The 25,941-nt window shown below is 37.8% G+C and overlaps 1 protein-coding gene across 1 annotated transcript; it reads left to right on the forward strand.

Moving 5' to 3' along the window:
- Positions 1-4,772: 4,772 nt before the first annotated feature.
- LOC125273120 (adhesion G protein-coupled receptor E1-like) lies at positions 4,773-20,240 on the forward strand. Its single transcript, XM_048198387.1, has 15 exons — positions 4,773-4,992; positions 5,411-5,545; positions 9,242-9,455; positions 9,573-10,314; positions 11,719-11,781; positions 12,304-12,375; positions 12,510-12,708; positions 18,244-18,360; positions 18,481-18,656; positions 18,766-18,927; positions 19,003-19,209; positions 19,287-19,519; positions 19,718-19,784; positions 19,869-19,960; positions 20,042-20,240. The coding sequence occupies exons 1-15, from the start codon at positions 4,773-4,775 to the stop codon at positions 20,238-20,240; spliced, it is 2,898 nt and encodes a 965-aa protein (XP_048054344.1).
- Positions 20,241-25,941: the final 5,701 nt, after the last annotated feature.

Consider the following 25,941-nt stretch of genomic DNA (forward strand, 5'->3'; position numbering starts at 1 on the left):
GAATTGGTCGGTGTTAACATCAGGGATCTTTAATAATATTCAATCTTCACTCAGTTAGTCACTTAATTATCTCATTAATTTTAACACTACTTTAGTGTTAATTTCACACTTTTATTTTAACACTTTCACACTAAATAAAATTTTTAAAATAAAAAAAATCTAAAAATTCATTCACTGAACTTAACTTTTTGAGTTATCTTTTTGCACTGACTCAGTTAAGTTGTCTTTACGTAGAATATTAAGTACACTCAAAAATATATTTTGGTCTAAATTTGAGTTCCCTTTCGATACTTCACTCGTACTGCGTATGGGGAAAAGTCTCCCTTTTCACCGCTACTGAAGCCTTTTCAATAACGCAGTGTAACTGCACCGTCATTAGTTCACTCATAGACAAGTTGTTGAACCAATGACGGCGCGGCATAGCTGTGCGGCCTATGGCGACAAAGCGCGCAAACTGTCCCGCCGAAAGGGGCAGGGTAAAGTCCTATATAAGTGAACATTTCGCCATAGGCCATCAGACCTTTCTCCTTCAGCGACGACAACGCATCTCTTCACTGATCCCCGCTGAAGCCTGCTCGCTGCCTGGAAAGAAGCTCGCCGCCTAGGAAGAAGCTCGCCGCCGTCGAAGAGGCTCCTGCAGCGGACCCAGCTGAGCCACCGGTTCGAGCTAGCGCCCGCGTCCTCGTCGACTGCCGCCTGGAGCGCCGTCTACGAGACGCCCGCCTCCCGCTTCCGGCCGCCTTCTCAGCGTGTCTCCTGCCGCCATCCGGCGCACCTAGAAGAGCTTTCCCCGCGGTTTATTTAACCGCTTTAAGAGCAAATTTCCAGCGGTTCTACCGCTCTCTAAGAGCTTTCCGCAGCCCTTGCCGCTCTAAAAGAGCCCCTCAATCGGCGTTTTAACGGCGGCGCCATTTGTCAAAATGCCGCGCCACTTGTGTGGCACGTGCAGAGCCCCTCTGCACGAGAACGACGGGCACGATGAGTGCGTTGGATGCCTGGGCAAGTCCCATGCTGAAGGCGCGCTCGCCGGGGCCTCATGCCCGCACTGCGAGTACATGAGTCTGGCTTCTCTGCGATCGCGGGCCGCCTTCTTCAGGGAAGGTGACCGCGCTGCTCGCGCCCTCCCGTCTCCTTCCTCCCGCAAGCTGGCTAGGAAGAGACAGCGGGGCAGAACGGTCCAGCGCCCAGAGTCGTGCAAGCTCACGTCGGCCCAGCGCCCGCATGCCTCACCTTCTCCCACCAGAGAACAGTCCCCCGTCATGTTCTCTCGCCCGGAGTAGCCATTGCAGCGTTTCATTCTCCTATCGCTGGCCAGTCAGTGGGACGAAACAGCCTTATAGTGCGTTTTCTGAGGGGTTCTAGGCGATTGAATCCTCGTCCCCTCACCGTTCCCGCCTGGGACCTCTCACTGGTCCTCAGAGCCCTCAAAGGACCTCCCTTTGAGCCACTGTGCTTAGCGGATCTCAGGCCCCTGACACTCAAAACCGCTCTGCTACTTGCGTTAGCATCGGTCAAGCGTGTTGGCGACTTGCAGGCCCTCTCTGTGAGCCCTGCTTGCCTTGAGTTTGGGCCCGGCGACTCTAAGGTCGTTTTGAAACCTAGGCTTGGCTACGTTCCCAAGGTGCTCTCGACTCCGTTCAGAGCACAGGTCATTTCGCTCTCTGCGCTCCCTCCTTCGTCAGATGAGTAAGAGCTGGAGTTGCTATGCCCCGTCAGGGCGTTGCGGACCTATGTTGAGCGATCGCAGCCTTTCCGGCAGTCAGATCAGCTCTTTGTTTGTTTTGGCGGCCGCACTAAAGGGTCTTCGGTCTCAAACAGCATCTCTCGCGTTGGATAGTCGACCCCATTGCTCTCTGCTACTCCTCTGTGGGCATGGATTGCCCCATTGGAGTTAGAGCCCACTCCACTAGAGGAATGGCTTCATCTTGGGCCTGGTCCAGTGGGGTTTCGATTAAAGACATCTGTGAGGCGGCCGGCTGGTCCTCGCTGTCCACTTTTGTCAGGTTTTATCAGTTGGACGTTCTGACCTTGCAAGCTCGGGTCCTTTCGGTGTGACTTTGCGGCCTCCATAGAGCTCCGCTTCTCGCACAATCAGGAGTTTTCTCCACTTGTAGTGTAACAGGGTTTGGCAGCTCCGGCCTCCTTGTCCTCTGGGCCCCTTATGGCGCCCGGACAAGTCCAGTCATTCCCAGCTGTGGCACGGCGCGGTTGAATTCGTTCCCCATACGCAGTACAAGTGAAGTATTGAAAGGGAATGTACTCGGTTACTAACGTAACCTCGGTTCCCTGAGATACGGCACGAGTACTGCATTACTTGCCATGCCACGAGGCTGCAGCTTCAGTGTCGTCGCTTCAGTTGAATGACCTGATGGCCTATGGCGAAATGCTCACTTATATAGGGCTTTACCCCGCCCCTTTCGGCAGGAAAGTTTGCGCGCTTTGTCGCCATAGGCCGCGCAGCTATGCCGCGCCGTCATTGGTTCAACAACTTGTCTATGAGTGAACCAATGACGGTGCAGTTACACTGCGTTATTGAAAAAGCTTTTTTCCCCATATGCAGTACTCGTTCCGTATCTCAGGAACCAAGGTTACGTTAGTAACCGAGTACGTTTTATACAATTGAATTACATTCAAATTTTCCATCCATTTGGATTACATAGTTTTAACATAAACAAACGAATTATCTTAATGTGATTCATATTTGTCAGTTACATGTAAATGCAATAGATAAGAAAAATGCCCAGGTTAATTAATACTGCTTATAGTGTTCATGTGTGTGTATATGTAGCGTATGCACACGTATCAGGATAATCAATAAACTTTGGAATGTTCAGAACGCTTTTAGCATGCGGGACTGGGTTGTAAAACCTCATCTGGCTCTGAGACAGATCTGCCAAAGATGAGCCCACTTGACACTTTTGTGGACCTGCGAGGATAAACAGAAAGTGCAACTTCCTCACTTTGGTGACTTCAAAAGTAGCACCCCCCCCCCAGAGACTGACCAGATTCACATTCCAACACCCCACACACACAGGGACACACAAAGACACACACACAGACACATATAGAAACACACAATCATACATTTTTGACTGTAAAACACAACTATGCTGAAATACCTGTATTTCATGTATGTATTTCATCATGTATTTTAGGGCCTATGCATGTTTCCTAGTGTTTAAATGAGTGTATTTGTGCTAGTGTGCATTTTAACGATATAATTTTGTCTGTAAACCATAACTTCTTCCCTATGCCTTTCCGACCTATCGAGTTTGATCTCGTTTTAAAGCTCCGGACTTGAGCTATTCATTGAGACATGTCACAAAACGGACAAATGCATTTTTCTATGTGTTTAATGATCCTGTGAAGAACACGCTCCATCTCGAAATCCGATCTGATGGGCATTAAGTATGCAAACTCAGCTAGGATTCCAAACAAAGGAACTTTGCCCGCCAAATAGTGCTGCGCATCTATTGGTCGCTACAATTCAGGAGGTGTGTTAGCTTGGGTTCCATAAAACAATGACACACACCTTCACCTCGTCTCTTCGCTTCTCTTCTTCTTCTCCTTTGTCTCCCGACTGACTCACGAGCACCTCGTGCACGGACGCCTCAGGTGACCGCGCTTCCCAACCACGCGCGCAGCTCGGGAGGACCACTTCTTTAGACTCTCTCTCTCTTCGGCTAAGTTACTTAAGCTTAAACCTCTTTTGAAAACCCCGCCGGAGAAACCCTCTCTGAAAGGACCAACCCAGCCAGGCGCATTGAAACTGCTACACACGGACTTGAACCAATAAGCAAGTATTATCATTTATCTGAATTTGTCTAAACTGATTTCTGTGCTGGCTCTCTCTCAAAAAGGTTTAACAAAGAATTTGCCATCCTTTGATCATCTTTCTTTCCATGTCTTTTCTTCATTCTCACCCTTGTGTATATATATGTGTATACTTCTGTATATATTTTAGACGTAGCCTATAATCTCTGTAGCCGTAGCTATATATATTAAACACTTAATTCATGCTCGATTGTTCTGTTGTTCTTTCAACTGAAGACCAAGTCACTTTAACGTTTTTCGATCGCTTTATGCTTTAGTTATTTTCATGGCCAGAGAATAACTCTGTTTATAATATTCTGTGAGGGACTTAGTTTGCTGGACAAAAGAACAGTTTCTCTAAATAATTATTAAACCAGAACTAATCATATATGTAATTGATTATAATTCGTTGTAATTGATTCACAATATATGTTTAATTCTCCGTTGGGTCGATATATGAATCATAATTTATTCATAACCTTATGAATTATTATATTCATATTTCATCCATAAATTTAGTAATAACCGCTACATTCGTTACAAGCATGTGGTTTTTATTTATTTGTTATTATTTTTTTTTTAATTCTTCTAATGATCAGATTGTCATGACACTGCTGGAGCAAATGCTGCAGTATCATGAGATCAATAGAAAGTTTAAAGTCATTAATAACAACATCTTAGCAAAGTAAAATATAGTATATATTCTTTTTCTTTTCTAATACACATTTGCATTTTAATAATCCTATAAATGCATTTAAAAAAAATATTGTGGATCGAAATGAATTGCTCCGAATTAGCAAAAAAAAAAAGAAGTACTGTCTTAGGCTGCACTTCTTAATAACACACGTTTTTTCTGAAACATGGTAATTTCTCATAATGTTTTCATGCAGCTAATCTCTCTGACCCCTGCTACAACTACACTGTGCTGAACGATACATGGAGATCCATCAATAATACTTATGATTGAGTCAGGAAGTGTGACATCTCTGTCTCCTGGAGCGGCTGGTATCGTCTCTTCATCAACAGCACGAGCGCTCATATCCCAGATAAGTGTGTTGCTCGGTATAGCTGTGGCACTGATGCCCCACTGTGGATACGCGGTGGACACCCAACAGTTGAGGATGGAGTCGTCACTCGAGATGTCTGTGGTCACTGGGACAATTACTGCTGCTATTTCGGGTCTTTTCCTGTTAAAGTCAAAGCCTGTCCAGGCAATTAATGATGTTTTATTAAACAAGGTTCGGGAGGAACAGGTGCAGATAATTAACCTAACTAGCTCAGGTGGAGAGCATTCAGTTAATCAATGCAATCAGGACAAGAGGTATAAATACAGCAGACTTACCTCTGTTCGTCTGACAGTTCATCAGCATCCCTCCTCCACCCCTTCTCCTCACTTCAGTTCTATCTACTTCTATCTCAACGAAGGGGGGGGGTACTCTGGGTTCGGGCCAAAATTTCCAAGCTCGGAGCCCTCCCCCCGGACAGCACGCCAAATATGCATAACCCTTACTGTACTTAATTATATGTAAATGTGAACTCGTGAATTATGTCTATGAGCTGGTTAGACCAACTATCTGTGTTCTTGCATATTGTGCAGGTAATGATATTCACATGAGCTCTGTCTACACATTCATGATATTTGTGTCTCTGTTCATTAATCACTATTCATCTAAACTTTCAGACACTGGCAGCGTTACCACTACAGCTGTCAGACCAGTGACCATCTCAACTGGTAATGTAACACACTGTGTCAGAAGAGTAAAACATTTACTGTACCAGTATAATACAGTAAAAAAACAAAAAAACAAAAACTGCAACTGCAACTGCCAGTACTTTCCTGTAAACACAGACTCATTATTTTATCCATCTTACTGGTGTGTCAGCATTATTGAAATAAATGTTTATTATTGTTTTATTAACAATAAACCACATAGTCATTCATTTTTAAATAAGATATGCTGTGGTAAATTTGAACACAATTTTTATTCTAATTTTATTCTGTACTTACAGACATTTCATAAAGGGTAAGGTTATCCATTCACTCAACTTAACTTTTTGAGTTAATTTTTTTTTGCACTGATAAATGTAGTTATTTGACTTCTAAAGTTTACTTGGAATAACTTTACGAAAGTAAAGTGAACTTACTTTTTTAAGTTTTCAATACAACAGCTCATGTTCTTTTAACCTAATTTGACTTATTTTCTCAGTTAAACCAAATAAATAATTATTTTATTTCAATTGTTCTTATGTCAGTTGTAAATAATTATTTTCAAATGTTTCAGCCATGTTTCGGTTGAGAACTTTTTTCATTCATATGAATTTCTACTGCAAATAATAACTGATCTGACGTCAGCCACCGAAACATCAACTGCAAACAATTAAATTAAATCTCTCAAGATTTAGATTCTACACACTTGACACAGTGAACGCAGTGCAGAGCTTCCGTGTTTACATCTGAACGCCGACTCTGTATTGGCAGATACCTGCCTCAGCATAACACACGTGTCGTGATGCTCTTGTGAACAGCATCAACCAGCACTGAGCCGGCGTTCAGATGTAAACACTGAAGCTCTGCACTGAATTCACTATGTCAACTGTGTAGGAGACTGACAGGGAAGAGGAAAAATTATTAAAGTCGTTATTTTTGCGCACAAAAACTTGTTTAAATCAAAGAGTTTTTTTTTTTTTTTTTTTTTATCAGAACAACTTTTAAGAAATCCTTTGTATTATATTGAAATAGCCAGATCTTCTGCTGTAGAATCACAGTGCTGCTGTAATCAATAAGGATTGCTAATGTGTCGTCATCATGACGTATTCCCAGTGGTGAACGCAAAGCATTTTGGGAATCCGCGGCACAAACATTCGCGGCGCCTGACTTCTTTGCATGGAGGGAAGAATGCAGTGTTCAAGATGCCGTCTACCTGCTGTGTTGTACATTAATTTCAAGTCGCTGCAGCAGACCCAGGTCTTTTTTACAGATGTATGGGTCCAGGACCTGGAGATTGTAAAAGTGGGGCAGAAAACTGTCGTCCGTTCAAATGTATGCTAATGTTTTAAGCACCACACTCCACACTTGAATTCTGACAGCACGCAGATAGATGAGAGAGAGCGAGTAGTGTGGTGCTTAAAACATTAGCATATATTTGAACGGACGACGGTTTTCTCCCCCACTTTTACAATCTCCAGGTCCTGGAGAAAGACCTGGGCCTGCTGCAGCGACTTGAAGTTACCGAAAACTTTGTGTGTGTATGCACTAACACTTAATATCATGTAGTTGTGTGTGTGAAATATATATATATATATATATATATATATATATGTATAAAATATGGGTGATGGAAGTTGGGCAACAGTTTGACGTCGCTCTGCTCTTAAGGATCCAGTCCTTTGATTCCCTTTATTTTCTCGTCATATCTCGTCTTTGCATTAGGATTTAGTTTAAGGCGGTATGGTCCGACAATGTTTTCTTTAGCCTGCTGCATTTTGTAGGATTATATTCTGTTTTTCACGCTAACTTTTAATTATTTTCATGCCAGAACACTAGCCTGCTATGCCAGCCCATATAAACTGGCCAAACATACCCATAATTCTTTGCGTTCTGATGACGTTGCTGCCCAGTTGGTCACATGTCTTAGCGATCTCTATAATGTAAATCTAATGAGTTTTGGTGATTCAGGTAAAAAAAAAAAAAGTGATTATGTGAAAACTTAACCAACACCACCTGATCATATTTTGTCTTTGCTTGTCTGGCTGTTATAACTCAGTTAGAGCAGCCAAACAAAATCTAATATTAAAAAGTCAAGGGTCAAGGGTCAAGAGCCCAACTAAAGCAAATCCTGAAAAATTGTCTGTAAAATTGGCAGTTATTTTAACACTTTAAATACTCTTTCTGAAGATAAAAGACATTTAATCTCTCATCTGATTAAACAACTCCACAAACACTACAAAACATTACCTGCTTCACTCATTAACTAGACTGACTTTATTTCTGATGTCTACAGAAATTCTCATGAGGTTTAGATGATGATTTATTGAGATTCATTTGAAGTTACCATCTTTGAGGTCAGTGTTGGCTTTAATTGGGCTCTTTAATGTATCTGTTTTTCTCTGTCAGCTGTAACTGAGTGTTTGTAAAACACATTTGTTATGGCGTAAGTGTCAAGAGAATTTATGATCAGATATCATCCTTCAGTGATCTGGTTCATTGACTTTATTCAGAGTTTGTTCTCTGATGAAATGGCTGATGTATTATTAGCTCTGTGCTGCTCATTGTAGTAGAACTGTGATTCTAGGACATGAGATCCAACAATGTTGAGACAATTAAATAATATGAAGAATTTTAAAAACAGTTTGTGCACAAAAAAGTTTCGGTTTACTGCATCATTCCGACTCATACAGACATCAAGAATCAACGTATGAATCACAACAATGGTGACAGTATTTTTAAAGGCTTCATACTGCAATGCATGCTGGGTACTAACGTATTACAAACTTTATCCATGGCTCCCAGAATGCATTGCAACATGAAGTATTTTTTTTTTACCTTCACTATTGTTGTGATTCATACATTGATTCTTCATGTCTGTATGAGTCAGTGTGATGCAGAACAATTCATATTATCTGATTATCCCAACTCTCAGGTCATAGAATCACAGTTCTACTATATTGAACAGCACAAAGCTAATAATGCATTACTCGTTTCATCAGAGATTAAACTCTGAAAAAGATCAATGAATCAAGTCACTGAATGATGCCTAACATCACTGGACCATCAGCACTTGATCATACATGCTCGTGACTCTTCAAAATGAATATTTATCTGGCTGCTTTAACTGTGTTTGTTATGACAAATAAGAAAAAAAGAAACTCTGATCAAATGGTATAATCATCATGTATTGACCTGGTTTACTTATCCCAGAGTCAAATGTTTGATTAAATTGTTTAGCATTAGCTATTAGTTTAAAATGCTTATACTATCACAGAAACGTCTGCAATACTATGATACTATAAGCAACTTTATGAAGTCATTATGGAGAAAACGTTATGACAAGATCATGCACACTCACACAGACATCAAGAATCAGCATATGAATCTCAACAATGGTGAAAAAAAATGGATGGCCGCCTTGGTTTGTAGCGTCTTGATACTTTTGTTATTTTTGTTTGTTTGTCCTGTTTTGAGTAACTTTTTTTCCGATCAGCTTTACTAGTGACGAACTCCTAGATATCAGAAACAACACACCAAATAACTTTTTGACGAATTTTTTTGAACATGCAGACGTTTTACTGGACATTCTAGTTTGAGGAGCTGTGATAATATACAAGCGCTCCAAACAACGCAATCGAAGGAAGAGTTCCGTAAAATTCTGAAAGCACGGGTTTAGGACTTCACTGCCGAGTATTCATCTGTCGAATCTCTGCTCCCTAGCAAATAAAACAGACGAACTGCTTCTCCTCACCCGCACAAACAAGGACTTTTCAAACTCTGCTGCACTTTGCTTCACGGAAACCTGGCTGAACGGAGCCATCCCGAACATCTGCCGGGCTTCCAGCTGTTCAGAGTGGATCGCATCACCGAGTCATCGGGGTAAACGAAAGGCTGTGGATTATGTGTTTATATCAATGAAGGCTGGTGTACAGATGTGACAGTGTTAAAGGAGACGTGCTGCCCTAATTTGGAGGCTCTCTTCATTAACTGTAAGCCTTGACACTGTGACATCCTACATCAGTTTCTGTGAAGATATGTGTGTTCCCACCAGGACTTACTTAACATATAACAATGACAAACCTTGGTTTACTGCAAAACTCACACAGCTTCACCAGGATGCCTACAGGTGCGGGGACAAAGCCTTGTACAAACAGGCCAAAAACACACTGAATAAGGAGATCAGTGTAGCAAAGAGAAGCTATGTAAACAAGGTAGAACACCAGCTTTCAGCTACTGACCCTGCATCAGTGTGGAAGGGCCTGAAAACCATCACCAGCTACAAGACCCCATCCCCCAGCACTGTGGACAACCAACATTTGGCCAACGAGCTCAATACATTTTACTGCAGGTTTGAAAGGCCTGGTCTCACACCCCACACTCGCTCAGACCGTCTCACCACACAGCCATCAACACCCTCACTCCCCTCCCTCCCCCCTCTCCCCCTCTCCCCCTCTCCCCCCTCTCCCCCTCTCCCCCCTCTTGCTTCTCAACTTGCACTTCAGATTAGAGAGAGGGATGTATGCAGAGTCTTCAGGAAACAGAAGATGAGGAAAGCCAAAGGCCCAGACGGTGTTTCACCAGCCTGTCTCAAAGCCTCTGCTGTCCAGCTGTCATCCATCTTCACACTGATCTTCAACAGATCACTGGAGCTCTGTGAAGTCCCCTCCTGCTTCAAATGCTCCACCATCATCCCTGTACCCAAGAAACCAAAAATCACAGGACTAAATGACTACAGACCTGTTGCTTTGACATCTGTAATCATGAAGTCATTTGAGAGACTGGTGCTGGCCTACGTAAAGGACATCACTGGACCCCTGTAGTTTGCTTATCGAGCAAACAGGTCTGTGGATGATGCAGTCAATATGGGACTGCATTATATCCTACAACATCTGGACAAAACAGGGACTTATGCAAGTTCATTCTGATTCTGAACAAGTAACCAAAATCACCTAAAAAGTCAAGGGTCAAGAGCCCAACTAAATCAAACACTGACCACCATAATGGTAACATCAAACTGTTTTTCAATAAGACATCAACATCTAAACCTCTGTTAATTCTCAATAAGAACCTTTGTATAAAAGAAATAAAGTCTCTATTGCAATAAGTGAACATGCTGAGATCTTGAGAGATCTGTTAGTGTTTAATGTTCTGTTGTTGCCAGTGATTTGAATTAAATCAGGAAGTCAGTCTGACAGTTGTCAATCATTTGATCGTTTTTTTCTACAATTTTTTTTTTTAAAGTAAAGGTATTTTATCATAATAATTCTGAAAAATCCTTTAAAATAACAGTGTATTCAGTTTATTCACTTTCATTTTAAGGGTTTTACAGGGTATTAATTTATACATGCCGCAGTGCATGCTGGGACTATGGCAGTACCCAGCATGCATTGCAGCATGAAACTTTTTGTTTATTGTCACCATTGTTGAAATTCATATGCTGATTCTTGTTTTTTAACAGTAGTTAAAATTTTTTTTTTATGATTTAGAAATTATACACGGTGAACGATTGGTGCAACGTGATAGGAAGCTCAGTTCTTTTCCACGAACCGGAACTGGTTAGTATTTGATTACTGGAGATGCGAACTGTTTCAAATGATTTAGTCCGATTTGGTGGACTGGTTTGACCGGTTCACTAAAAAGAACTAAAGCAAACACTGATCTCCATAATTGTGGCATTGTATTTTGACCAATAAGACATCAACATCTAAACCTCTGTTAGCTCTCAATAATAACTTCTGAAGACATATGAAAGAAATAAAGTCAGTATAGTTAGTAATAAGTGAAGCTGGCTGCCATTCATTTGACCGTTTTATCATTTAACTGTTTTGACACTATTTAATTACAGATTATTTTTGTCATTTTACATACATTTGTATGTAATTTATGAAAACATAAAAAAATACACTGTATAAAAATACAATAATTTAATTTTTCTGTATAAAAAAATGTGAATTACTGAGATTTTTCATGAATGTAATAATACTTAAAATAACAGCCAAGTTGTTAATTTACACATATTGTTTATAATTTTACAGAGTTTGGAGTATAATTTAAAAGAAAAGAAAAAAAAATCACATTTATTTTCTGTAATTTTTTTTTTTTTTTTTTTTTTTTACAGTGTGCCAATACAGTACTAAAGACTTTATGAGATTATTTTTCAAAGTTTTTGTCTGACCCTGCTGAATATTCATTCGCAGATTGTCTTCATTCTGATTTCTGTCATTGCAGGTATAAATATAACACTGAAGGACGGATGCACCGTAAGTTGAGTTTCTGAAATTAAAGTTTTAGAGTTGAACTGACAGCTCCTATCAATAGCCATGTTTCCATCCTGGTTGCAGCAGCTTCCATTTTTATCATTGAAGTTTTGTACCAGTTTTTCAGGAAGTGGCCATTTTGTTCTTTTGAACATGGAATGGAGACTATGATATTTTATGCAATACTTTGCTCAAGTTAAATTCACAACTTTGGGTTGAAAACAGATAATTAGTTCAAAGAGTAGTGCAATAAAATGTACATTGTAGACAACCGTTACGTGAAATATGAATTATTTTATATATATATCTATATATCTATATTTATATTATTTTAATTCATTATTTATTTTTTTATTAATTATTCATTCATTCATTCATTCATTCATTATTTAATTAATTTAATTATTTCATTAAAGGATCTTCACAGTGTTCTTCAGTACAGTAACAATACATGTTTGGTTCCCTGGTAATCTTGAAAAACATGATCAAAATCAACAAATACTGCTTTCACAATTGTGATTTCAGAGTCAGAACTGTTTCCAAAATCTACTTGAGCAGATCGAGAACATCTCAACATCTCAAGTGCTCTCTGTGACTGTAAGTCTTCAAGAGAAAATAATAAAATATTTGTCAGTTACAGACTGTAGATAATAGATAACTGACAAAACAGTGCTGTCTTATTGGCTCTGTTGACATTTACTGTGACTCTGTTAATCTGATCAATAAACTAGACTGTGATGAACATTTTGGCTATGGCCTTCAACACTTCAGAGAAGATTTTAGAGTCGTCATCATCATCATCATCAGTCAGCCCAACTGAACTCGCTTCCCAAGGAAACAGTATGTTAAAAACCAGTGAGAAACTCATTTCTACATTGGTGAAGCCGACATACACAAGTGACAATGTCAGTTTTACTCTTGCAGCTGTAGGTAAGTGGAGAAAAAGTTATTATTGATAATAAAACTGAGACTATATATGATGTCAGGGAGTTTACATGTGGCAGAAAGCAACAATTAATGCTACAGCTACAGTAAATATATAATTGTGATGAGTTACAAATGTTTTAAAAGAGGGCAGAAAAAACTCCCAGATAGCAAACAATGATCGAAACAATGTTAAATCAATGTTTATTTGTGAACATTAACCGCACTGAATCAATATCACTTTTGCACCCGCAAGTAATGTTGAAAAAATTGTGAAATTTCAACAACAAATTAATGGAAATGGCATTGAGGTTGGTTCAACATCATGCTTGCAATCTCAGAAAATGAATGATGTTTTATTGGAAATGTTTGGTCACCATTTTGGTGGTCAGTGTTTCCTTTAGTTAGTTCTGAATGTTTAAAAAATACATTATGGAAAAAAAAACTTTTGACACACACAGACATTAAGAATCAGCATATGAATCTCAATAATGGTGACATCCTTCATGCTGCAATGCATGCTGGGAGTTTCATTTTCTGAGAGTGCAAGCATGATGTTGAACATCAATGCCATTTCCATCGATTTTTTTGTTGAAATTTCCAAATTTTTTCAACATTTATTGCGGGTGCAAAAGTGATATTGTTTCAATGCGGTTACACATTAACATTGATTTAACGTTGTTTTGATCATTATTTGTTATCTGGGTTACTTGAATATGAATTTGTCTGATTTCTGATGCAGAGTTTTTCAGACCACATCTCTGTTAATGGTATTTAACACTCAATTATATATTTTAAAATATCGTCCTGGTCGCACTATCAGTATTGATTCTAATAACTTTTGTGTGACTGATCTAGGTATTATATGTAGCTAGTATGAATAACAAAATGCTTTCTCTGTGTCCAGATTTGACTGTAACGCAAAACTGTATGGCGTTATTTTACTGTCAAATGTAATGCGCGAGCGCAAACCTGTCCGCTCACGCACGGATTTCCTTTGCTCTTGCGCAAAACTGGATGCACGCTCTCAAATATACAGTGCTCTCTTATGAACTGCCTCTCCTCTCGCTCAGATATTGCGTGTGCACGCTCAAACTGTTTCCTGTGCGCTCACGAATCTCTCAGTGCTCTTGCAGAAATTAATTCGCTTTTGGATTAAACGCTGTCAAAAGTTATCAACCAATCAGAAGAGACGACTGATCCATGAAAATGCTACGTGCAATCTTATTGGCTGAGAGTGAACTGCGCCTGGAATTCTTTCGACAAAGATGGATATTTCATTCCATTACAATTTAATAATATTAATCAAATGTAACCTAGTCTAACTGCATCACATTACAGGTCAAACCCCGATTTATCTAAACAAACAAACAAAAAATGTTTCTTAAAGTTATTGTGGTCATACGTTTTGTGTTGAAATTTATATAAAAAATAGGTAACATTTTACAATAAGGTTTTTATTTGTTAACATTAGTTAATGTATTATCTAACATGAACTAACAATGTGCAATACATTACTGTAATTACTAATCTTTGTTAACGTTAAAAATACAGCTGTTTGTCGGTTGGTTGTTTACTTCACAGTGCATTTAATAATGTTAACAAATACAACTTTTGATTGTAATAATGTATTAGTAAATGTTGAAATTAACATTAACAAAAATTAATAAATGCTGTAGAAGTGCAGTTCATTAATAGTTCATGTTAACTAATGCAGTTAAATAATGTTAATGAAACCTTATTGTAAAGTATTGCCAACAAATATCTTCTGATTTAAGACCGAACAAGATCAGGGTCAAATCATCATTCCCTTCATACTTAAAATGTGGAGCTCACATACCACCATAGTCAATTTCTTTTGAGGTCTGGTATAAAACATGACATACAAAAATACTTAAGCTCTTATGTATGCACGATTAATTAAAAGAATGCGATCTTATTCCTAAATGACAACGATTTTATGTCTATTAAACCTTTGAAATTACGATCATACTGGAATATTTAATTCTGCATTTGCATTGCAGCTGAAAGCAGTGGTCATGTAAGCTATATGTTTTAAACAGCTTCACAAAGTGTTTTCAACAACACACTATTGCTACTTATGTGTTGCAAACATTAAATAATAATGCAAGTATTGCAATAACAATTTATAGTCCGAATATACACTGATTTCAGCAATAAATGACCTTTGAAACTAATGTTATTACACTGTTCTGCCAGTAGGTGGTGACCAGTGACTGTTAAAATGTATTTGATGTATCAGAATCATTAATTCAAGAAATTTGTTTAAAAACACTGGACGAATCATGTCTTCATTAATTTCAAACGATACTGTAATGAATTCATTTAAATTAATACATATTTTTTTAATAGGCTTTATAACATTTTACAAATTTCTAAATAGACTGATTTATAACATTAAATTAGTTGTTCAATCTTTTGTTTTTAATTAATGTTTAATTTAATGTTTTGGTCCATGATATTGGATAATATGATGGTTTGGATAAATCGTTCAGTGTGGTTTGACCTGTATGTGATGCAGTTAAACAAACAAGCTTATTAATATAGAAAACATCCAAGCGCCCCATTCCAAGCCATTTCTAAGATATGACCTGCATTTTGATTAATATTATTAAATATTATTAAATTGTAAAGAAATGAAATATCCATTTTTGTAGAAAGAATTCTACGGTTCACTCTCAGCCAATAAGATTGCACGTAGCATTTTCATGGATCAATCGTCTCTTCTGATTGGTTGATAACTTTTGACAGCATTTAATCCAAAAGCAAATTAATTTCTGCAAGAGCACGGAGAGATTTGTGAGCGCACAGGTGCAGTTTGAGCGTGCACACGCAATATCTGAGCGAGAGGAGAGGCAGTTCATAAGAGAGCACTGTATATTTGAGAGCGCGCGTCCAGTTTTGCACGAGAGCAAAGGAAATCCGCACGCGAGCGGACAGATTTGCGCTCACGCATTACATTGATATGCTCTCGCGTCACAATAATGTGCTCTCGACATTTGACAGTAAAATAACGCCATAAAACTGCTACTTCAAATAAACATAAACTCTTCTTTGACAATAAAAAAGTCTTTAGTAATGTCTAAATATACATATCCAAATGCAAAATCATATGCAAATAACTAATTAGGTCTGAATCAAAACCCACCAAGCAGGGAATACACAGCCATAGAATGAAACGGTCTCTTCAATCCAATTGTTGCATTTTCCATTACTGTTTGACATTTTTCCTTTTGTACGCAGAAACAACTGTTTATATACATTACACGGTGTTTCCGTGTCTGCCCAAAGCGTGTGAATATAAGGCACACGATTGGTTGTCGGATGCTTAGCTTAGTTGTAACATTTAACACCGCAAAAGCAGTGCAGGGTTGTACGATGACCCTGGGTGAAATGCAGTATGATATGTTTATATATAGTGCTATACACCCATCTAGAGGCTACACGGTTGCATTACAGATGATAAATGGTGCAAAATTTGTCGTTCCCCTTAAAATACATGTTAAAGGAAAAGAAAATATTATAACTCATTTTAATAAATAGTAATAATAATAATAATAATAATAATATTGGAATCGCTCCTGATCAGTAGACAGGTGAAATTATGCATGCAGTGCAGATACTAGGCCTACTTTCAGCAGCATCAATTTTACAAACTAATATCATGGCCTGCTGAGGACGATGATGATGATGATGATGATGATGATGAGCATGATACATGCACTGAATACACAGACATTTTCTTTCTTAAAACACCAGCTCGAAATTCGCTATGAACACATGATAGTCAGCCTCATAGTGCACAGCTTATTAAGCAATCATGTGTAAGTGATATTTTTACATGTAGTATGTGTGCATTAAATGTACCATTCTGGCAACAAGAACGATGCTGAGCCAAATGACGATAAAGATGTGTTCTGGCAATCAGATAAGAGAGTCATTGAGAGCCTCATTTGATTGGCTAAATGAAGAAGAAAGACCCGCCTTCCTCCTCACACTTGCAAAATTCAATGAGTGAGAGAATCGTGCCAAAACTGTAATCGCAGGTAAAAGAAAGATGCAACTGTACATATCGAGTTTTTTCGTGAACTTATATAGAAAGAATCATAATCAGAAAGAGCTTTATTGTCAGGTATGTTTACACATACAAGGAATTTGTTTTGTTTTGGTCCAGAGTGATCTTCTTTGCCCTTTTTCTCACTCTGGATAAATACAGTTCTTGGGGAGTGGGGAGGGTTGTGCCAATGATTTGCTCAGCAGTCCGGACTCCCACATAGCAACATTGTGTCGGCCCAGATCCGGCCCACATCTGGCACATGTGGCATGATGATCTGGCCCACATGCTGCAATGAATTATGGTCCTTGTGTGGGCCGCTTCTGTTTGCCAGATCTGGACCAAAAGCAAGCTATAACAATTCCACATGTCAGCCAAGAGCAAAGAAATAAACTTAAACTGGACCTTATCTGAGCCACAAAATCTGTGTATATTAAGTATAGAGTCATCTCAGCCTTAATAAGCCTGTTAACAAGCTTCATTGTGCTTCAACTTCATTGTGCTATAGCTTTTTTTGCAACTGCAAATGTGTAACCCTAAGAAACACATTTGCAGTTGCAAAAAAAGCTATAGCACAATGAAGTCAGGTGATGATGGTTGTCTGTTGATTGTTTTGTGGTCATCATGAAATGGCCTGATGTCATTTGAATCTAACAATTGTGTTTTGCTATTAATACTGCATTATAAACCCTGCATTATATAAATACTGCATTATAAACCAATTATTTTAGCGTTTCAAAATGCGTTGACACAAATGACTTTATTTGAATGTTTAATTGATATAACATGACAGTGAGTTGTTAGAAAAGAAATGCATAGTGACATTATTTATGACACCAGGAACCTTAGAATTAGCTTCTTGAACCGGTTCACGGAAATAAATCGGACTTTGCATTGCTATCGGCCAGCTCCTGCATCAGCACCACAAATATGCATCATGGTGCTCACGTCAACAGCATGTTTAACTGAAACTGAGGCAGTCTAAGTTCATCACTTCAATTATTATTATGATTATTATTATTTATTTATTTTATTTTTTTATACAGACATACAAAATCAGCATATGAATCTCAACAAAGGTGAAATACTTAATGCTCTTATGCGTGCTTATCTGAGTTTTATGCTTCGTTGTTACTTTTAACACCCTGCTGGTGGTTCCATATGAACACTGAGCGGTGTTAATTGAACAGCTGAGAATTTACTGAGCTGTGAGATCTAACCTTTGACTTCCTGATGACCTAACAGTTAATAGTGCTTACATTTACATTTATTCAGTTTGCAGATTAAAGGAAAGTAAACCTGAAGGGCTCAAATTACATCAGAGATGAAAACTATTCACTTTTTTGTGTTATTTTATTTGTTTGTCTTGTGTGCAAATTGAATGATTAAATTGGACTTTCATAAAAAAAGATAAATATTGTAGATAAATTAATATAGCACACAACTGCTTGTTTGTTTTTAATCAGAAGGACAAGTCTTCATGGTTAGACCAAATGTCGCCTTAAATAAAACCCCTCGACTTGACACAACAAATTCTTCTGTGGACATTGATCTCATTGGGATTGCAAAGAACAACAATAAAGGTATGTGAAATGTCTCTGTAGGATAAAAAAAAATCTGAGAAAGAGATTTTTTTTTTTTTGATCGTTGTTGTTTTATTATTGTATTGCATGTAAGCTTCTGTTTCTGTCACACAGGATCAGCTGCTGTGGCTTTCATGAGCTTCAACACAATGGAGAATCTACTGAAGCCCGACTTCTTCAACACATCAAATGACACGATTAAAACCATGATGTCCATTGTGATCTCAGCTACTCTTCCCAAAACCACCAACACTAAACTCACCAAACCAGTCAACTTCACCCTCAAACACATCAGAGTGAGAGACTGAAATGTGTTTCTGTCCAACCTGAGAACTGATGAACATCTGAAAACATCTAATATTCAGTCTTGTAATATTTTCTGCATGTTCTTTCTTCTTTCTGCAGGAGTTCGACCCCAGCGGTTCTCTGTCCTGTGTGTACTGGAATATCAGCGAGTGGATTGTAGATGGTTGTTCTGTTTTAGAGACCAACAGCAGCTACACTGTGTGTTCCTGTGTTCATCTGTCGACATTCGCTCTCATCATGCAAACCAGCAGACCACCAGAGGTACGAGAACATTTATAGTTACCACTGAAGAACAGCACAGATTTGGCACTCATGTACTCTGACATGTTTTCTCAGAACGACTCACTACTGGAGATGTTGAATTTGGTGTGTGTGATCGTGGGGCTGGTGTTCTTCAGTTTGGCTCTGTTGACCTTTGCCCTTTGTCAGTGGAGTCCTGGAGTGAATAATGTGGCTCGAATCAACATCTGCATCAGTCTTCTGCTGGCTCACCTTCTGTTCCTGCTCACACAACAGTTCCTGAACCTCATACGCCGTCATCAGGTGAGAATGATGAAGGAGCCCTACAGCTCAGCACAGCCTCACTGAGAATCATCATAACCGTCTCTCTTGGTCTCCAGGTGTTGTGTGCCGTGATATCAGGTGTGCTGCACTTCCTCTTTCTCTCCGGCTTTGTGTGGATGTTCACTGAAGCTGTGCTGCTCTTCATCTGTGTGAAGAACCTATCACAGATCAGCTCCAAAAAGAGGGAGGTGCTTAGCAGTGGATTCCTGTGTGTGATTGGATATACAGTTGCTCTGGTTGTGGTGGCTGTGTCTGTCGGGCTTGTTCCTGAAGGCTACGGCAGCGATCAGTGAGTTGCTGTTTAAAATTTATATAATTAGAAGGAAATAAATCAGATTGGGGCTTTTGTGATATTTCTGCCATCTGATAAAAGTACAGCTTTGCATACACTGTATGAATACAAACATGATTAAAAAGATAAGTCAGCACCTGAAATAGTGTTTTTTGACAAATTCATTTAGTCATTTTTTTGTTTTCCTCTAAACAGCTGCTGGATTATAATGGATAAAGGTTTTATCTGGAGTTTTCTGGGTCCTGTTTGTGTCATACTAGCGGTAAGCATATTTCTTATTTCTCATTATTTTAATTTATATTAAAAGGAAAACAAGGTGATTAATTATTCATTATCTACTTTTCAGTTGAACATGATTCTCTTCATCAACATCTTCATCAGTCTGAACTCAACTCTCAAAAATCTGAATGCTGAAGTTTCACAGATGAAACAAACCAAGTAAACATTACGATTTGATCACTCCATAGAAAAATATATGTAGTCAATAGTAACACATTAACTCTCTCTGTTTCTCTACAGGATTATGGTATTTAAAACACTGGCTCAGTTTGTGGTTCTTGGTTGCTCCTGGATTCTGGGTTTCTTCACTAATGGCAGTAAGGTGCTGGAGATCCTCTTCCTGATCTTGAACTCCCAGCAGGGAACCTTCATCTTCCTGGTCTATTGTGTCCTCAATAATGAGGTCAGATATGACTCAATTTACCATCATAATCCATGAGAAATCTGAATATGAAAGACTAATACAGTTGTTTTCATGGATGTTCTGTTATTTACATTATTATATATTATATATTTTCTTATTTTGGCAATCCAAGTCTTTTATAGAGAAATGTCAAGGGAAGTTGTGCAATCTGTTACTTTTCCTTTTCCTTCCTGTGATGGAATGTTCAAATTAGCCAAAACTATTCAAACTGCAACTGTCAGAAATTCTCATATAAATATGCATTTGATCTGTCTGTCTGACTGCATGACATTAATCCTTTCAAACTCCAAGCTTTTAAAATGACTTTAAACTTTTAGGCCTGGCTTTCTCAAGCTTTTTTCTATTTTGTCCTCTGTAATTAAGTGATTTTATGATCCTGCACCATAGGAAAACCATCTCAATCTCTCCATAGACAGTATATGGAAGAAAAATATATCAGAAAGCCTCTTAAAGGGTTAGTTCCCCCAAAAATGAAATTCCTGTCAGTAAGTACTTGCCCTTATCTCGTTCCAATGCCGTAAGACCTTCATTCATTTTCGGAACACAAATTAAGATATTTTTGATGAAATCCGAAGGTATCTGATCCACACATAGACAGCAACGTCATTGCACCTTCTGACGTCCAGAAAGGTACACTCTTAAAACAGATGTGTTAAAAACAATACAACCTGTGTTATATTTTATTTCATTTTGTGTTAATTTTAACTCAACCAGTGTGTTATTTTTTCTTAATACAGGCATAAAATATTTAACACACTAATGTGTGTGAGAGAGAGAGAGAAACGACACTGTGTCCAACACAACATGTGTTAACTATCATCCAATCACATTGCTGCTACGTCACTCCACAAGCCGTTAAGCAAGTTTGTGCCTCTTTCTTCATTGGCGGATGACTTAACACACGGGGGTGTTAAGATATAACACAGGTTGTGTTAAAAACAACACAACCTGTGTTATATCTTAACACATCCGTGTGTCTAGTTAAGGACAACACATTTTGTGTTACTTTTTTTAACTCAACCAGTGTGTTATTCTTCTTAACACAGGCAATGTGGTAAAATATTTAACACACTAATGTGTCATAAATCACATAATTTGTGTCATAGATGTGCTATTTTGACCAGTTAAAAGGAATGCAATACACACTCTTAGAAAGGATGTTAAAACTGACTCAAAATGTGTTAAATTCGTACACATCAGTGTGTGAGTTTATGGACAACACTTGTTGTGTTAATTCTGACACATTCACTGAGTCAATGATTTTAACACAGTAAATGTGTCAGGAAGGTGATCTGCTGTTAACAAGCAGAATCAAAGGAGAAAATCACAATTTTTACGCCACCATCGTGGAGATGAGTGTTTGCTTTAGTTGGGCTCTTGAACCTTGACTTTTTAACATTAGATTTTGTTTGGGCTGTTGTAACAGCTAGTCAAGCGAACAGAAAAGACGATTAGGTGGTGTTGGTTGTGTTTTCACATAATCATTATTTGACCTGAATCACTGAACTCATTTAGAGCCCAATCTCTGAGTTAGATTTACATTACTGATTACAGCAGCACTGTGATTCTACAGCAGAAGATCAGCTTTCTCAATATAATCTGAAGGATTTCTCAAAAGGTGTTCTGATAAAAAAAAAATAAAAAATCTTTCATTTAGAGACACAGACATCAAGAATCAGCCTGTGAATCTCAACAGTGATGAGAATAATAAAGCATGTTGCAGTGCATGCTGGGAGCCACCAATTAAAATTCATCTATGGCTCCCATCATGCATTGCTGCTTGAATAAATAATGAGCTTAATTGTCTTAATTTAATTTCCTTTATTCTCACTATTTTTTTTTCTTTCTCTGTTTTATGAGACTTTTTAGGAGCTTCTTTTCTAATGTTTCTAAAATCAGAATATGTTGCCTGTCACCACTGTTGAGATTCACAGGCTGATTCTTGATGTCTGTGTGTGCCTAAAAGCAATGTTTTTTTTTTGATCAGAACAATTTTTTAAGAAATACCTTTGAATTATGTAGAAAAAGCTGATCTTCTGCTATAATCAATAATGTAAATCTAGCTCAGAGATTGGGCTCTAAATGAGCTCAAAACAAATAATGATTATGTGAAAACATAACAAACACCACCTGATCATCTTTGCACTTTGCTTGTCTGGCTATTATAACTTGATTACAACAGCCCAAACAAAATCTAATATTAAAAAGTCAAGGGTCAAGAGACCAACTAAAGCAAACACTCATCTCCATGATGGTAACATTTAAACTTGTGAATTTTTCCTTTGATTCTGCTTGTTAACAGCAGATCACCTTCCTGCCACAATGAATGTGTCAAAATGAACACAAGTCCACCGATGAAGAAAGAGGCACAAACTTGCTTAACGGCTTGTGGAGTGACGCAGCAGCAATGTGATTGGATGATAGTTTAACACGTTGTGTTGGACACAGTGTTGTTTCTCTCTTTCTCTCTCTCTCTCTCTCTGCACATGATCAACTTAAATTGACACAAAAAATGTGTTAAAATAGCCATAACACGAAAAAATTTGTTATTAATTAACACATCCTTTTTGAGAGTGTAGTTAGAAACATGGTTAAAATAGTCAACGTGAATGCAGTGGTTCAACCTTAATGTTATGAAGCGACAACAATAGTTTTTGTGCGCAAGAACAAAACAAAAATAATTACTTCAACAATTTGAACTCGGGGCTGGCTTCCTTGGACACGAGAGTGAGATATTAATGACAGAATTTCATTTTGGGGGGAACTAACACTTTAAAACATATTTTCTTACCTGTTTATTATAATTTATTATAATGTTGATAAGTTTCAGAGGTTAAATTGATGTCATAAAATCACTCAGCTCTTCTCGTCTCATTCTTGTCCAGTTCAGGCAACAGTACAGGAAGTTCTTCAGATATCTCGGATATGTCTTTGCTGTGGACGCAAACAACACTTAGGATTACAAAATTATGACCAGGAAATAAAACGTACTGCTCAAGTGCCATTAATATACAGGTGATGTTGTCATTATTCCAGTCTGCATTTCCCTGTCTCAAGGTTAAGGACTTTTATGTTGAAGTTTTGTGTGTTCACTTCCTCTGTTTAGTTCCTGGTTCCTCACTCCCTTGTCCATAATTACCCTCATTTGTTACCATGGCCACTTGTTGCCTACACCTGTCCCTCGTTAGTCCCTTGATTTCCTTGTGTATTTGTGTTTTAGTTGCCTTGTGTCGGCCGTTGTTTTTGCATGTTTCATGAAGCTTTTGTTCCTTGCATTTTGTTCCTGTTCCTGGTTTGGATTTTGATGTGGATTATCTTTCTTTGTGTTTTTGAATTGTGGATTTTTGCTCCTCTTCTTCTGCTTCATAACAAATGTTATATTTACAGTAAAACATACAACAGAATCAATGTTTTGGATGTTAAATGCAGAGGTGGACATTCCAGGGGTCAGAAAGTAAAAGTCCTGCCATATTTTTATCTCATCCACTGAAGCATTAATGAGATAATTAAGTGATAAATTGAGTGATGATTGAGCATTATTGAAGACACCTGATGATAACAAGCAGAATCACCAAAGGAGAAAATCACAATTTTTAAGTTACCACCATCGAGGTCAGGGTTTGTTTTAGTTGAGCTCTTGACCCTTGCCTTTTTAGTGTTAGATTTTGTTTGGGCAGTTTTAACTGCATTAAAACCAACCAGACAAGCAAAGCTAAAAGATGATCAGGTGTTGTTGGTTATGTTTTCTCAAAATCATTATTTGATCTGAATCACTGAACTCATTTAGAGCCCAATCTCTGAGTTAGATTTACATTATTGATTACAGCAGCACTGTGATTCTGCAGAAGATTAGCTTATACAATACAGACTTTTTTTTTTTTTTTTTTTTTAAAAGTTGTCCTTATCACAAAAAAAATATATATATATTTTAGGCACACACAGACATCAAGTATCAGCCTGTGAATCTCAACAACGGTGACAAGCAACATATTCTGATAAACAGATCAACTCTGAACATTAGAAAACAAGCTACTAAAAAGTCACAGAAAAACAGCAAAATTTTAATAGTGAGAATAAAGAAAATTACTAAGACAATTTAGCTCATAATTTATTCATACAGCAATGCATGATGGGAGCCATGGATGAATTTTGATTGGTGGCTCCCAGAATGCACTGCAACATGCTTTATGATGGCCACCACTGTTGAGATTCACAGGATGATTCTTGATGTCTGTGTGTTTAAATGAGCTCTGCTTTTTTTTTTTTTTTTTAAATCAGAACTCTAAAAAAAAAATTGTATTGTAAAAGCTGATCTTGTGCTGTAGAATCACAGTGCTGCTGTAATCAATAATGTAAATCTAACTCAGAGATTGAACTCTAAATGAGTTCAGTGATTCAGATCAAATAATGTTTATGTAAAAACATAACCAACACCACCTAACCATCTTTTAACTTTGCTTGTCTGTTTGGTTTTAATGCAGTTAAAATTGCCCAAACAAAATCTAATATTAAACAGTCAAGGATCAAGAGCTCAACTAAAACAAACCCTGACCTCGATGATGGTAACTTAAAAATTGTGATTTTCTCCTTTGGTGATTCTGCTTGTTATCATCAGGTGTCTTCAATAATGCTCAATCATCACTTAATTAATCACTTATTTATCTCATTAATGCTTCAGTGGGTGGAATAAAAATATGGCAGGACTTTTACTTTCTGAACCCTGGAATGTCCACCTCTGGTTAAATGTAGTCTCAGCCCATTTCTGTATACCAGTCTTTTGATAAATACTGTTAACTGTATTTAATCTTTCTTCTGTTTGAATCCTTTTTATATTACTTCAAATACTTCAACATCTGTTTTGTCTTATGGCTTGCATTTTTGTTTTAAAACATGGGAATGGTTAAATTTTGTTTTCGGTCAGGTTAACACACATTTTGTTACAAAGTTATGTCTCAATAAACAGACAAAGCAAAAAGCTCCATATAATAGGCTGACTCTAATTTGAGAAGAATATCCTGGTTTGAAAAATAAAAATTTAAATCAAGCCATCCCCTGCAACATATCTGTATTTAAAATGTAACACAAAAGTCTTAAAGGGGTGAGTCATGAACTGCATTATTTTTTATTTTATTATTTTATGTTTTCTGGGATGCACTTAAGTTAGTATGATTTTTACTAAAAAAAAATTGTCAATTTAGAAATAAAAGACATTTTTCCTACACTGATTTTATCCCTCTGATTTGAACAATCTGTTTTAAGGGGCGTGTCTGCTGTGAGACCCTAACCACTGCTGTGATTGGCTGACCTATTTGCATATGAAAATAGTTAATCCGGTTGATATAAGCTAAAACAATCTTGGGATGCTGTTTGAGAAGAGTGTATATGCGAATGTGTGTTGTGCACATGACTGCAATGATTAAAATAGTGTCTTAAAGATACACAAAGTGCAAACAGAATACTATACAGTGACATCAAAATTAGTTTTAATAAGCAATAAGTTTAGTATCACACCGAGCTATTACGGTCGTGAAACTGTGGTGAGTCATGCAACTAGTCAGAGCGATAGATACGCTTTTAAGCAAAGTAATTATATTCAGTCATTTAACAGTTAAGTTAATTACTTAACGCACATAATACTGCACAAAATAAAGCAATCACAAAAACTCTCTCTGTCTAAAACTCGTACAATCTGAACCAATATGAACTAATACAGTAA

The sequence above is a fragment of the Megalobrama amblycephala genome, linkage group LG7 (genome assembly GCF_018812025.1).
Source record: "Megalobrama amblycephala isolate DHTTF-2021 linkage group LG7, ASM1881202v1, whole genome shotgun sequence".
Taxonomy (NCBI): domain Eukaryota; kingdom Metazoa; phylum Chordata; class Actinopteri; order Cypriniformes; family Xenocyprididae; genus Megalobrama; species Megalobrama amblycephala.